At 37.9% G+C, this 15,916-nt stretch overlaps 1 protein-coding gene across 2 annotated transcripts in view; it reads left to right on the top strand.

Annotated features, from left to right (window-relative positions):
* CFH (complement factor H) overlaps positions 1-15,916 on the top strand; it is a 127,970-nt gene that overhangs the window by 80,876 nt on the left and 31,178 nt on the right. For both annotated transcript variants that reach the window (XM_067027499.1, XM_059048383.2), the window contains 2 exons: positions 12,524-12,706; positions 14,563-14,739. In XM_067027499.1, coding sequence (XP_066883600.1) covers positions 12,524-12,706; positions 14,563-14,739 — 360 coding nt within the window. The remainder of the gene's footprint in view (positions 1-12,523; positions 12,707-14,562; positions 14,740-15,916) is intronic.

Genomic DNA, 15,916 nt, shown 5'->3' with positions numbered 1-15,916 from the left:
TTGTGTTTACCATGAGACTTAAATAAAACATCTTACAGAGACAGCGGTCTATTTTATACTGATGAAACATGAGCATCAACCACATACAAAAACTCTTTCCTTTTACCCTCCACCCTTTTATATTTTTGATGTCATGATTTGCTTCTTTTTATAGTGTGTACTTATTGGCAAATAGTTGTTGCTATCGTTATTTTTATATTCTTGTCCTTTAACTTTAATATGTTAAGTATTTAACATTCCATATCAAAGTACTATAGTATTCTGAATGTGACTGTATACTTAAATTTACCAGTGTACTGTGTATTTTCATGTTATTAATTAGCGTTCTTTTACTTTAGCTTGAATAACTCCTTTCAGTGTTTCTAGTAAGACAGGACTAGTGGTGTTCTATTCCCTCAGTATTTGTTGGTCTGGGGAAGTCTTTATCTTCCATTCATTTCTTTTTTTTTTTTTTTTTTTTTGTGGTATGCGGGCCTGTCACTGTTGTGGCCTCTCCTGTTGCGGAGCACAGGCTCCGGACGCGCAGGCTCAGCGGCCATGGCTCATGGGCCCAGCCGCTCCGCGGCACGTGGGATCCTCCCGGACCGGGGCACGAACCCGCGTCCCCTGCATCGGCAGGAGGGCTCTCAACCACTGCGCCACCAGGGAAGCCCCTTCCATTCATTTCTGAATGACATTTTACAAATAAAGTATTCTTGGTTGGCAGTTTTCTCTTTCAGCACTTGGCTTTCTCCTGGCCCACTAGGTTTCTGCTGAGAAATCTACTTATAGCCCTATGAGGGTTCTGTTGTAAGTTCCAAGGTCTCTTTCTCATGATACCTTTAAGACTTCTCTTTATTTCTTTGATTTTTTCTGTTTTATTACAATATGTGTTGTAGAGGAGCTTTTTATGTTGAGTTTGTTTGGTCACCTAAAAATGTCATGAACTTAGATATTCAAATCTCACTCTTGATTTGGGAAGTTTTCAGCCATTATTTCTTTAAATAAGCTTTCTGCCCCCATCTCCACCTTTTCTCCTCTGGAACTTTAAAAATTCACAGATTGGTTCTGTTGATGACATACCATATATCATGTAGCCTTTCTTAATTCTTTTTCATGCTTTTTTCTTTGTTCTCCTCTGACTGGATAACTTCATTGTATCTGTCATCTATCTTACAGATTCCTTCTTCTGCTTGTTTCGTTCTGTTGTTGATGCTACTCTATTACATTTTCCTTTCATCATTGGATTTTTCAGCACCAGAATTTCTCTTTGGTTCTTTTTTTGGATTTCTATCTTTTTGGTAAACTGGTTATTTTGTTCATGTATTGTTTTCCTGATGTTTTTCAATTGTCTTCCTGTATTTTCTGGTAGCACATTGAGTTATTTAAAACAGCTATTTTGAATTCTCCATTGGGTAAATCACAGACCTCCAATCTTTGAGTTTGAACACTGAAATTTTTTCTGATAATTTGTTGATGCCATGTTACTTGATTTCATGTTCCTTGAAGTTTAGTGTTGTTATGTATGCTTTGGGAGTACCAGTCTCCTTTGGGGGTGAGACAACTTCCTTCAGCCCTGCTACAGACTTTTAGACTATCTCAGATCTTCTATGGGAACACCAGCTCACACTTCTTCTCCCTCTAGTGGCAGAACTTCTGTGCTTCTGTGCCTTGCCTAGATCCTACAATGCACTAGGTTGGGTGCTGAGAGCCTGTCTTCTGTTTCCCCAAAGATGGCACTACATCTTAATCTTGTATTCTCTCCCTGGCCCACAGATTTGAGCCAAATTTCTGTGCATGCTCACTAGCTGTCTATCAAAGCTTGCTTTTACCTCCAACGTCAGTTGTGCCCACAGGGGCTGGCCACAAGGTGGGAGGGTGTGTGAGTGAGGCAGACAGAGCCCTGAAGGGGCCAGTGGACCAGATGAGTGAATAGGAAGGTGAGGCATTCCCAGCAGCTTTTGAGTGAGTTCTTCAATGGAGTTTGCAATGCAGTTAGTAGAATTAGCCTGCTTTTAATGCTCTGTAAGTGTCCTGTCTTCTGCTTTCATAGCCTCTTCCTGACTCCCAGACATATAGCTCATTATTAGTACTCTGGATGGAATAAAAGAGAAATGAGCCTTTTGGCAGGTCCCATACAGATGGGGAAGCTGCAAGATCATACACACACTCCCCCTTTCCCCTGTGGGAGAAATAAGAGGTCCAGGAAGTTTTCTATTAGCCTTAAGCTGTACCTCCTTTGGGGGAGGGGTGATGAAGATAAAGTTGAGCTGTTCCTCTCACCCAGTCCAATGAATCCAAACTCATATATTTTTTTCCTCCAGTGTGTGCTGGAGCTCCTCCTGTGAAAACCTGGACTTTCACACAAGGACTCTCCTCCATGTGTGGTTGTATAAGATAGTGTTTCCAGTGACTCCTGGACTGAGGCTGAGAGAGGCTAGAGCTGGTTCATGGGCCACTGCAGACACCACAGTCAGGACAGAGATCTGTCTGCCTTTTATTTCATGCATATGTGGGTGAGACTCCTCCTGGTTCCCTTGGCATATTGTGTTGAGTCCCACACCTTCCTCAAAGACAGGTTTGTCTGTGGATGGATGTCAAATTTCTGTTGTCAGTTCAGGAACAAAAACAATGAATGTCTTGTGCCGCCATGATCCCATGTTTTCTGGTAAGGGTTTAAAGTCTATTTTGTCTAACACAAATATCACTAGCCCTGCTTTCTTTTGGTTACCATTTTCATGGAATATCCTTTTTCATCCCTATATTTTCAGCCTGTGTTTTTCCTTAAAGTTAAAGTTAGTTTCTTATAGAAAACATATTGGTGGATCTTGTATTTTTATCCATGCATCCAGTTTATGTCTTTTATTGTTGCATTTAATACATTTACATTTAAAGTATTTTTATTGATAATTTTTTACTTTTATCATGTTATTACTTATTTTCTGTTTGTCTTGTAGTTCTTTTGTCTCTCTTTTTCTTTCTTGCTATCTTCCTTTGTGTTTCATTGGGTTAGTTTCCTTATTTGTTTGTGTGTTTGTCAGTTTATATAGGCTTTGATTCCTTTCTCTTTTCCTTGATATAATGTATAAGTATACTCTGGTTGGGGCTTACATAAAATATCTAATTTTTACAGCTGTAAACTTTTATCTCTCTCCCCTTCCATGTTAAGCTGTTGACACCACAAATTACATCCAATTTTGTTTGTAATCATTTATATAATTTGTTATATTTATTCATAATACTTTTTTCTTTTAACTTTTATACTAGCATTAAAAGGGATTTGGGGGAGCAGAGTCAAGGTGGTGTTGTGGGGAGACATGGAGTTAGCATCTCCCCACCACTAGGGTGCCTGCCGGCTGCTGGTGGAGGACTCTGACCCCCCAGGAGACAGGAGGAACCCCCAAGTGAACGTTTAAGATGTGGGGGATGGAAGGGGGAGGAGAAGTGGAGGCCAGAAAGGATTGGCACCCCAGAGGTCAGGGAGATCAGGAGAGGCAGGTGGGAGGGACAATTGGGAGTAGCAGGAGAGGAGCAGAGGACATTGGCCCCACCCACTCTAGCCCAGGAAACCTGCTGGGCTCCCAGGTGAGGTCCTCTGCCCTCTGAGATGAGGTGTGGGAGACACGCCTAGGCCCCTTCTATTCCTTGAGCATAAGCACCACCCCCCACAGCTCCCAGGGCCTTTTCTAGCCCTGTGGGTCCTAAGCATAGGCCCTGCCCACCACCCAAACCTCACCCTTGCTTAGGCCCCGCCCTCCACAGCCAAGGCTTTCCTCCTTTTTCTTTCTTTCTTTTTTTTTTTACTTCTTTTCCCTCCTCCACTTTTGTACAATTGTGGTACTGATGTACCTCCCGGTTGTTGATTCATCTGTATTTTTACTTTTATAGTCTTTCTAATATATCTTTTAGTTTCCTAGTCTAACTTAGTTTTTTTACTTTGTTATTGTTATTATTATTATTATTATTTTTTGCCACCCAACGTGGCTTGGGGGATCTTGGATGCCCCATGAGCCAGGGGTCGGGCAAATCTCCTTCTGTGGGAGTTCCGAATCCAAACCATGGGACTAAAACAGAACCTAAGACCACAGGCAATATTCATCAGAGTGAGGTTTCAGGGAGGTCCTCATCTCAGCATCAAGACTCAGGTCTACCCAACAGCCTACAAACTCCAGTGTTGGAAGCCTCAGGCCAAACAACAGTAAGATAGGAACACAATCCCACTCATTATAAAAATTTTAAAAGGAGACAGCAAAAAAATATGTCACAGATGAAGGAGCAAGGTAAAAAAGTACAAGACCAAATAAAGGAAGAGGAAATAGGCACTACCTGAAAAATAATTCAGAGTAATGATAGTAAAGATGATCTAGAATCTCGGAAATCGAATGGAGGCACAGATTGAGACAATACAAGAAATGTTTAACAAAGATCTAGAAGAACTAAAGAACAAAAAAACAGAGATGAACAACACAAAAACTGAAATGAAAAATACACAAGAAGGAATCAGTAACAAAAAAACTGAGGCAGAAGAACAAATAAATGAGCTGGAAGACAAAATGGTGCAAATAACTGCTGAGGAGCAGAATAAAGAAAAAAGAATGAAAAATATGAAGACAATCTCAGAGACCACTGGGACAACACTAAGCATACCACATTCGAATTATAGGGGTCCCAGAAGAGGAAGAGAAAAAGAAAGGGTCTGAGAAAATATTTGAAGAGATTATAGTGGAAAACTTCCCTAACATGGGAAAGAAAATAGTCACTCAGTTCCAGGAAGCACAGAGAGTCCCATACAGGATAAACCCATGGAGAAACACACTAAGACATATATTAAACTATCAAAAATTAAGTTCAAAGAAAAAATGCTAAAAGCAGCAAGGGAAAAGCAACAAATAACATTCAAGGGAATCCCCATAAGTTTATCAGATGATTTTTCAGCAGAAACTCTGCAGGCCAGAAGGGATTGGCAGGATATACTTAAAGTGATGAAAGAGAAAACCCTACAACCAAGATTACTTTACCTACAAAGATCTCATTCAGATTCGATGGAGGAATCGAAAGCTTTTCTGACAAGCAAAAGCTAAGAGAATTCAGCACCACCAAGCCAGCATTAGGACAAATGCTAAAGAAACTTCTCTAAGTGAGAAATACAAGAGAAGAAAAAGACCCACCAAAACAAACCCCAAATAACTGAGAAAATAGTAACAGAAGCATACATATCAATAATAATCTTGAATGTAAATGGGTTAAATGCCCCAATCAAAAGACACTGACTGGTTGAATGGATACAAAAACAAGACTCATATATATGCTGTCTACAAGAGACCCAATTCAGACCTAGGAACACATACAGATTGAAAGTGAACAGATGGAAAAAGATATTCCATGCAAATGGAAATCAGAAGAAAGCTGGAGTTGTGTTACTTGTATCAGATAAAATAGACTTTAAAATAAAGCCTATTACAAGAGATAAGGAGGGACACTACATAATAATCAAAGGATCAAACCAAGAAGAAGATATAACAATTATAAATGTTTATGCACTCAACATAGGAGCACTTCAATACATAAGGCAAATGTTAACAACTATGAAAAGAGAAATTGACAGTAACACAATGATAGGAGGGGACTTTAACATCTCACTTACACTGATGGACAGATCATCCAGACAGAAAATAAATAAGGAAACACAAACTTTAAATGACACAATAGGCCAGATAGATTTAATTGATATTTATAGAGCATTCCACCAAAAAGTGGCAGAATACACTTTCTTCTCAAGTGTACATGGAACATTCTCCAGGATAGATCACATTGGGGTCACAAGTTAAGCCCTGGAAAATTTAAGAAAATTGAAATTGTATCAAGCATCTTCTCTGACCACAACACTATGGGATTGGAAATCAATTACAGGAAAAAAAACTGTAAAAAACACCAATACATGGAAGCTAAACAGTGCACTACTAAATACCCAAGAGATCACTGAAGAAATCAGAAAATACCTAGAAACAAATGACAACAAAACATGATGACCCAAATCCTATGGGACACAGCAAAAGCCATCTAAGAGGGTGGGAAGTTTATAGCAATTCAATCTCACCTCAAGAAACAAGAAAAATCTCAAGTAAACAATCTAACCCTACACTTAAAAAAGCTAGAGAAAGAAGAACAAAGAAAATCCAAACTCAGCAGAAGGAAAGAAATAAAGATCAGAGCAGAAATAAATGAAATAGAAACAAAAGCAAAGATCAATAAAACTAACAGCTTGTTCTTTCAGGAGATAAACAAAATTGATAAACCTTTAGCCATACTTATCAAGAAAAAAACGGAGAAGACTCAAATCAATAAAACTAGAAATGAAAAAGGAGAAATCAAAACTGATACTGCAGAAATACAAAGGATTATAAGAGACTACTACAAACAACTATAGACTGATAAAATGGACAAACACGAAGAAATGGATAAATTCATGGAAAGGTGCAACCTTCCAAGACTGAACCAGGAAGAAATAGAAAATGTAAACAGACCAATCACAAGTAATGGAATTGAAATTGTAATTAAAAATCTTCCAACAAACAAAAGTCCAGGGCAGCTGGCTTCATGGGCAAATTCTATCAAACTTTTAGAGAAGAGCTAACACCCATCCTTCTCAAACACTTCCAAAACATTGCAGAGAAAGGTACACACCCAAGCTCATTCTACGAAGCCACCATCGCACTAATACCAAAACCAGACAAAGATATCACAGAAAAAGAAAGTTACAGGCCAATATCACTGATGAACATAGATGCAAAAATCCTCAACAAAGTATTAGCAAACAGAATCCAACAACACACTAAAAGGATCATACACCATGATCAATGGGATTTATCCCAGGGATGAAAGGATTCTTTAATATATGCAGATCAATCAATGTGATACACCACATTAACAAATTAAGGAATAAAAACCATTTGATCATCTCAATAGATGCAGAAAAGTCTTTTGACAAAATTCAACAGCAATTTATGATAAAAACTCTCCAGAAAATGGGCATAGAAGGAACTTACCTCAATATAATAAAGGCCATATATGACAAACCCATAGCAAGTATCAAACTCAGTCATGAAAAACTGAAAACATTTCCACTAAGATCAGGAGCAAAACAAGGATGTTCACTCTTGCCACTCTTCTTCAGCATAGTTTTAGAAATCCTAGCCATGGCAATCAGAAAAGAAAAAGAAATAAAAGGAATATACACTGGAAAAGAAGAAGTAAAACTGTCAGTGTTCACAAATGACATGATACTATATATAGAAAATTCTAAAGATGACACCAGAAAACTACTAGAAATAGTCAATGAATTTGGTAAACTTGCAGTATACAAAATTAATGCACAGAAATCTCTGGCATTCCTATACACCAATAATGAAAAATCTGAAAGAGAAATTAAGGAAACACTCCCATTTACCATTGCAACAAAAAGAATAAAATATCTAGGAATAAGTCTGCCTAAGGAGGCAAAAGACTTGTACTCAGAAAACTATAAAACACTAATGAAAGAAATCAAAGATGACATAAACAGATGGAGAAATATATCATGTTCTTGGATTGGAAGAATCAATATTATGAAAATGACTATATTACCCAAAGCAATCTACAGATTCAGTGCAATCCCTATCAAACTACCAATGGCATTTTTAACAGAATTAGAACACAAAATTTTACAATATGTAAGGAAACACAAAAGACCCCAAATAGCCAAAACAACCTTGAGAAAGAAAAATGGAGTTGGAGGAATCAGGCTCCCCGACTTGAAACAATACAACAAAACTACAGTAATCAAGACAGTATGGTACTGGCATAAAAACAGAAATATAGATCAATGGTACAGCATAAAATGCCCAGAGATAAACCCACACACATATGGGCAACTAAGTTATGACAAAGGAGGCAATAACATACAATGGAGAAACGACAGCCTCTTCAATAAATGGTGCTGGGAAAACGGTACAGCTACATGTAAAAGAAAGAAATTAGAACACACTTTAGCACCATACACAAAAATAAACTTGAAATTGATTAAAGACTTAAATGTAAGACCAGAAACTATAAACTCTTAGAGGGAAAACACTCTTTGATATAAACCACAGCAAGATCTATTTTCACCCACCTATTATGGTAACAGAAATAAAAACAAAAAGAAACAAATGGTAAATAATTAAACTTAAAAGGTTTTGCACAGCAAAGGAAAACATAAACAAGATGAGAAAACAACCCCCAGAATGGGAGAAAATATTTGCAAATGAAACAACAGAGAAAGGATTAATCTCCAAAATATACAAACAGCTCCTGGAGCTCAATATCAAAAAAACAAAAAATCCAGTTAAAAAATGAGCAGAAGACCTAAATAAACATTTTAACAAAGAAGGCATAGAGATGGCCAAGAGGCACATGAAAAGAAGCTCAGCATCACTAATTACTAGAGAAATGCAAATCAAAACTGCAATGAGATATCACCTCACACCAGTCATCATCAAAAAATCTAGAAACAATAAATGCTGGAAAGGGTGTGGTGAAAAGGGAACCCTCCTGCACTGTTGGTGGGAATGTAAATTGATACAGCCACCTTGGAGAACAGTCTGGAGGTTCCTTAAAAAACTAAAAATAGGGCTTCCCTGGTGGCGCAGTGGTTGAGAATCCGCCTGCCGATGCAGGAGACACGGGTTCGTGCCCTGGTCCGGGAAGATCCCACATGCCGCGGAGCAACTAAGCCCGTGAGCCATGGCCGCTAGGCCTGCGTGTCCAGAGCCTGTGCTCCGCAACGGGAGAGGCCACAACAGTGAGAGGCCCGCATACCGCAAAAAAAAAACAAAAACAAAAAAAACCTGAAAATAGAACTACCATATGACCCAGCAATCCCACTACTGGGCATATACCCTGAGAAAACCATAATTCAAAAAGAGTCATGTACCACAATGTTCATTGCAGCTCTATTTACAATAGCCAGGAGATGGAAGCAACCTAAATGTCCATCAACAGATGAATGGATAAAGAAGATGTGGCACATATATACAATGGAATATTACTCAACCATAAAAAGAAACGAAATTGAGTTATTTGTAGTGAGGTGGATGGACCTAAGAGTCTGTCATACAGAGTGAAGTAAGTCAGAAAGAAAAAATCAAATACCGTATGCTAACACATATATATGGAATCTAAAAAGAAAAAAAAAAATGGTACTGATGAACCTAGTTGCAGGGCAGGAATAAAGATGTAGACATAGAGAATGGACTTTGAGGACACGGGGTGGGAGGGGGAGCTAGGGCAAAATAAGAGTAGCATCGACATATATACACTACGAAATGTAAAATAGCTAGTGGGAAGCAGCAGCATAGCACAGGGAGATCAGCTCGGTGCTTTGCAGTGACCTAAAGGGGTGGGATAGGGAGGATGGGAGGGAGGCTCAGGAGGGAGGGGGTATGGGGTCATATGTATGCATATGGCTGATTCGCTTTGTTGTACAACAGAAACTAAACACAGTATTGTGAAGCAATTATAGTCCAATAAAGATCTATATTTTAAAAAAGTTATTTACCCATCACTGTATTCTATACTTGTGTCTATATTTACCATTACCAATGAGTGTCACACTTTCTTATGCTATTGTGCTGGTGTTTAGCAGCCTTCTTTTTGGACTTGAAGAACTGCCTTTAACATTTCTTGGTATGCACATCTAGTGGTGATAAACTCCCTAAGCATTTGTGTGTCTGGTAATATTGGTACCTGCCCTTTATTTGTGATGTCCAATTTGCTGGTGTCGTATTCTTAGCAGTTTTTTCTCTCAGCACTTTGAGTGTATCATCCCACTCCCTTCTGGCCTTCAACGTTTCTGCTATAAAATCACCTGGAGGTTTTACGGTTCCCTTCTGTGTGATGTTTCCTATTGCTGTTTTCAATATTTTACTTTGTCTTTGACTCTAGACAATTTGATTATGTGTATCAGTTGCGGGGGGTGGGGGTTGTATTTTTTTGCAGTTCATCTCACTTCATTTGGGCTTACTGGATCTGAATATCTATTTCCTTTCCCAGATTTAGTGCATTTTCAGTTCTTTTAGTATGTTTGAATCAGTTTTCTGCCCCTTTCCCTCTGTCCTGTCCTTCTCAGTCTTCTGTAACACACATAGTGATCATTTTGGTGGTGTCCCATAAGTGCTGTAACCTATGACCCCTTTTTTCTTATTTTTTCTTTTTGCTCCTCTGACTCAATTATTTTTAGTGGCCTTGGCATCCACTGATCCTTTTTTCTGCTTGTTCTACTCCGTTGTTGAACCCCTCTATTTAATTTTTCAGTTTATTTATCACATTTTCCAGTTCTACCATTTCTCTTTTGGTAATTTTTATATTTTCTATCTCTCTGTTGAAATTCTTACTTTGTACACGTATTGCTCTCCTGACCTTGGTAAGCATGTTTATGATGGCTATTTTGTGGGTTTTCGGGTTTCTGTTTGTTTGTTTTGGGGTTTTTTGCCATTGCAAAATGTACTTTATTTCTAAATATTCCCTAGTAATAAACCCACAAGCTTTAGTTACAAGAGAGCAAACATCAGAAGCAAGGGGAAAAGCTGAGTACTTAGGCTTGGACATGGGAGTTGCCTGTGACACTCAACTGGGACATATGTCAGGCCCAAACCCCCGCTGCTTTACTCTTTTGTCAAATTTTTTGCTCTATGACTGCTATTTGTAACTCTGTTGGGGAAATCACCTGTCTCAGTTTCGTTAGTGTTGGTTTATAGATACTTATCTTGTTCTTCTGACTGGAACGTATTTCTCGAATCTCTGCGTTGATATCTGTGCATTAGATTAAACACCCACATCTCCTAGTTTTCACAGACTGGACTCATAAGTAGAAAGCCTTCATCAATCAGCCTGGCCAGAGATTCTGGATGCGTCTCTAACCTCTATGCTCACCCAAACTGCTGTCTTTGTACTTAGCATCTTCCAGGGGTCTAGAGTATATGCCAACTCCCATCTATGTCCTGAGACAGGTGAGCTAGAAGCCAGAAAAGCTGGTGAAGCTGGGAGCTGGCGCTTCTCCCCTCCCTCACTCTGCCCTGAGCTGCGGAGAAGGGCTGTGGGAATGCTTCCTTCAAACCCTGTGTTCTTCCAAACCATGATTTCGCTCTCTGTGGTCCCCAGGCAACGACAGGTTCTGGGCTTCATCCGCTCTCAGAGAGAGGTTAGTTAGGAGCCACTTCCTTAGGCAGCAGCTAGAAAAGATGAGGGTCTAGATGTGTAGTCTAACTCCTTCCATGGAGAAACTGGGAGCTGCTCCCTTTGCACTAAGGTAGGGGATGGCCTGTGAGCAGTGCTAGAACAGCCATTCCTAACTACCACTGTGTCCTCAGTAGCCCCAGGAGACTGGAAATGCTGGGCCCTCCCAGAGGCTGGTGAGTTGGAAGCCAGGCCTGGACTAGCAGTTGGTAAACTGGAGCCCGAGATTGTGGTTCAAAGTCTTTGCTCCTCCCGGAGAAGCTGGGAGTTGATGGTTCCCTCCCCATTATATGGTGCTGTGCCTAGGTGGCGCTTATTGTGAGAGTGTGTCTCAGTTTTTCCTAACAGTTAGGATTCTAGCATTTTCTCACTTGCCTTGAATGCAGGAGCCCCTCAACCAGTGTTTTGAATGACGGGAGCTGATACATGCGTAGCTGTTAATTCAGTGTGTCTGTGAGGAGAGGGGGAGGTCGAGGCATCCTATTCCGCCATCTTACTAATGTCACTCTATTCTTTCAAATTGACATGTGTTGTGTTTGTTTGCTTTTCTTTTTATAATTTTTAAGTAAAAAGAATTATTGATTTTCAACCTTTATTATTTTCTATTATTGATTTTCAATCTTTATTATTTTCTATTATTGTTATTTAATGTTAACATTCCCCTCTCGGCACACTTTCGTGTCATTTCCTAAATCTCATAAAATTTTACTTATCATGTTTTTATTTTCATTCAATTCAAAACATCAAAGTTTTCTCTTTTGATTTCTTCTTTATCCACGTGTTATTTAATAAATGAAGTAAGCACCCAATTTTGATGACAAACATTTCAAATTCTCAGATACAAAGGCTATGGTAACTGTGGTGGAAGATTCTGCGATCATCACCTGATCTGGGATACCCCAATTTGTTAACTGTGTTCTGGGTTGCTTAAGAGATCCAGGCTAAGCAACGTTTCGAACAAGTTCCAGGAAAGGAAACCAATTGTTAATAGAGTTCTGACATGCTGTAGGATTCCAGATCCATTAGACAAACAGATTTCTAAGAATTTCCTAGTAAGGATTCTGAGTACTTTAAATCTTGCTTTGTTCTAAAAAAAATGAATAAAGTGTCTTGATTTAATATCTTTGGAAACTCATAGATGTTTTTCTCTCACACAAGAACTTAAAGGATCAGGATTTTTCTAGGTTTACATTTATAAATGACTCCCCATTTTTCTATAGTTATATTACTTGCATCCTTATAAAATGTTTATCAAATATATGCTTATCTTTTCTTTATGCTTTCTCCCTTTTAGAAACATGTTCAAAATCAGATATACAAATTAAGAACGGATTTTTTTCTGAATCTACCTTTATATATCCTTTAAATAAACAAACACAGTATAAGTGTAAATCAGGATATGTAACAGCAGATGGTAACACATCAGGATTAATTACATGTCTGCAAAGTGGATGGTCAGTACAACCTGTATGCATTAGTAAGTAATTGATTATCGTAGTATTCATTATCCTAATGATCACTCTAGAGAAGTTGTCTTTAACTTCATTCTTTTTACCTTTTTTTTTTTTTTGCTGGGGTGGGGTGGTATGAGGTGTTGATGTGGCCCCATGGCTGTATTTGAAAAGATAAATTTTAAAATGTGTATCACTTTTTACCTTTTATGATTAATTACTAGTAGGGTAGAATATCATTGCATCCTTCACTTCAAGGTTTTTTCACTTTAAAACATCCTGCGATTAAAAACTAATTTAGCTAGGAGACATACCTATATTCCGGTATAAACTCATTTATTTTTAGCTGAGTCCTTTATGCCGATTGTATCTGATTTTATTTTATGAGACTTTTATGTCAGAATCTTTCCTCCTAAGCCTAAAAGTTATGTTTTTAAGTGAAGATATGAGTCCATAGTACATAATCTTCAAATAATATAATTTGTAAAATTTATATATTTGAAACTGTGATGTAGATCCACTTGCAAAAAATTCTCTCTGTTAGGAAATCTTCATAAACATCTAGTAAGTGGAGACACAGAAACACTTCTAGATAGGACCAAATTCTGCTGTGCTGAGAGGTTTTTCTGTCCCACCACACAGATGTTTATGATGATTTTCTAAGGACAATTTGCTGAGTTTATCTTATTCATCCCAAAGCTGTACGATGATATTTTCGAAGTGATATTTTACATAGTCACTTCAAGTGAAGTGGATATTTAAAATATCCCTTTCTACTGTTTACATTTTCTTTTTCTTTCCAATGCCTATGCTTAATATGGGCACTAGCCAAAGAGAAAATGATAAAAGTTGCCCCCATATCAAGCTCACTTTGTACTAATATGTGACCAATTTTCCATCTAACACTCTTTTCATGGAAGAGAAAAGTTCTCTATTACTTTTGTTTTTACTAGTATAGTTTTGCTTTAATTTTTTAAAGTTTTAAGGTAGCTGGCTACATAACACAGTATGAAATTTGAGATTAATTATTTAAATCTTTATTAACATCGCTCTATTACAGTGTTAGTGAAAATTGATACTGTTCAATTTTATTTTTTGTAAAGAAACATTTTACTTTCTTGTAACTTGTTATAAATAATAGAACTACTTCTGCATTCAAACTTGATAAATATAAAAGAACACACAACCATTAGAAATATATTTGGGAAAGCAAAATCATCATGTGACTTTAAATATTAGTGTGTTTTAAAGTAGAATTCTATAGAATGTTTTAAAATTTACTTACCTTGTTGAAAATTACTTTTTTTCAATTAATCAATTTTCTCTGGCATATATGTCACAACTGCTAATAAGTTCAGCACATTAATTCATAAAATGCTGTTATAAAAATAGTACAATACATCTGTAATGGCTTATTTTGTTACTAGCCTGGGAAAAATGCATGAGTATAATTAAATTGAGAAAAAATGTTCATAAAAGAAATATTTCAGAGACATTAGGTGTTGAGAAAAATGTTGTGTAGAAACATATTTTTTCAGGAATTCCCTGGCGATCCAGTGGTTAGGGATCTGCTCTCCCACTACAGGGGGCACAGTTTCGATCCCTGGTCAAGGAATTAAGATCCCACGAGCCGTGTGTTGCAGACAAAAAAAAAAAAAAAAAAAAAAAAAAAAAAAAAACAATAACAGAAATATACTTTTTTCATTTTGAGTAACTATTCCAGGACAGTGATCTATCACTGGTATTCTTGGATTATTTTTGCATCATAATTTATTAGCACATACTAATTGGTAAAGCCGCCTTTCCCCTTGAGATGAGACTTAATCAGATTGCCCACTAAATAACATTAGAAATGAAATATTTTTATTCCATTATCCCTTAGAATCCTGTGATAAGCCAGTATTTGAGAATGCCAGAGCCAGAAGTGCTGGCACATGGTTTAAGCTCAATGACAGTCTGGACTATGCATGCCTTGATGGACATGAGAACCAAGATGGACACGCCACAGGCTCCATAGTGTGTGGTGAAGAGGGCTGGTCGGATAAACCTGCCTGTTATGGTAAGAACTCCTTTTCAGATGTTATTCTTCTCAAGATGAACATAATTGACAATAATCATCAAAACTGTTTTATTTTTACCGAATTTGACTGATCTAGAGTCATTTTTAAGGCACGATGATTAAAATCAAGATGTCTCCTTCTGCTTTAATGTAAACTGGGTGGAGGGGAAGTTTTGAAGTCCAAAGACTCACTCATTAACACAATGACAGTGTCTTACAACCTCTTCACCTATTTTGCTCCTGAGTTTCTGCTTTATACCTCCTACCTTGAGTATTAATTTCTGCACATACTAAGAGGAGTTCTTTATTTTCCCACTGTGCCAAGTCCTGAGGACAGTGCCATGAATCTCTTTTATGTTTGCCAATCAGCTGTATCTTCTCCAGGGCTAGAAACAGGGCTTCAATCTCTGGCCAACTGAGTGGATGTTGAATGTTCCAAGCCAAGGGGACAGTATACGCAAAGCTTTGGCAACAAAACAATATTTGGGAAGTACCAAGGTTAATGGATTCTACGCAAGGTGTGGGAGAATTTTATGAGCTGAGGCTGGATAGGAGGCAAAGGAAAGATTATCCAGGTTATTTCGGAGCCTGTTCACATTTGGATTAATTTTATGACTGATGAAAAGTCATAAGGAATTTTAAGGAAAGGAATAATATAATTTTATTTGGACTCTAGAAAATTGTTTTGTTTTTTTTTCAGGAAGCCATGAGGGTGAGAAAGAGTGGGGATTAGATAAGGTTATGGCTGAAGAGATGCATAGCAGAGGATAGATTTGGGATATGTTTTGTTGGCAGAAAACACAGATAAGGTCACTAAATGGTGGATGTCGAAAAGAGCAAAAAGTCAAGGGACTCGCGTGCTTGCTCTCCATTGCTTCGTAAGCAAGCAGGTAAATTTAAATGACTTTGTCAGATGCCACTGGCAGGAGAGAGAACACTTCGGGAAGAACACTGCAACTTTTGACTTGAACACATTGGGATTGGGCTGCCATGGACCATAAAAATGGGATGTATCCACTACAGAGTTGAATACATGGATGTAGCCAGGAGATACACCTGTGAGATTATCACCCTATAAATAATGATATCACATTGGCAAAGAATGTCGAGTGAAAACAGAAGAGAGATCAAAACTGAGTCCTGAAGCATTCCAGCATTTAGGTGCCAGACAAAGATG

Source organism: Kogia breviceps, chromosome 1, assembly GCF_026419965.1.
Source record: "Kogia breviceps isolate mKogBre1 chromosome 1, mKogBre1 haplotype 1, whole genome shotgun sequence".
Classification (NCBI taxonomy): domain Eukaryota; kingdom Metazoa; phylum Chordata; class Mammalia; order Artiodactyla; family Physeteridae; genus Kogia; species Kogia breviceps.
Note: the sequence above shows the minus strand (reverse complement) of the source record. Positions and strands in the feature narration are given on the sequence as shown.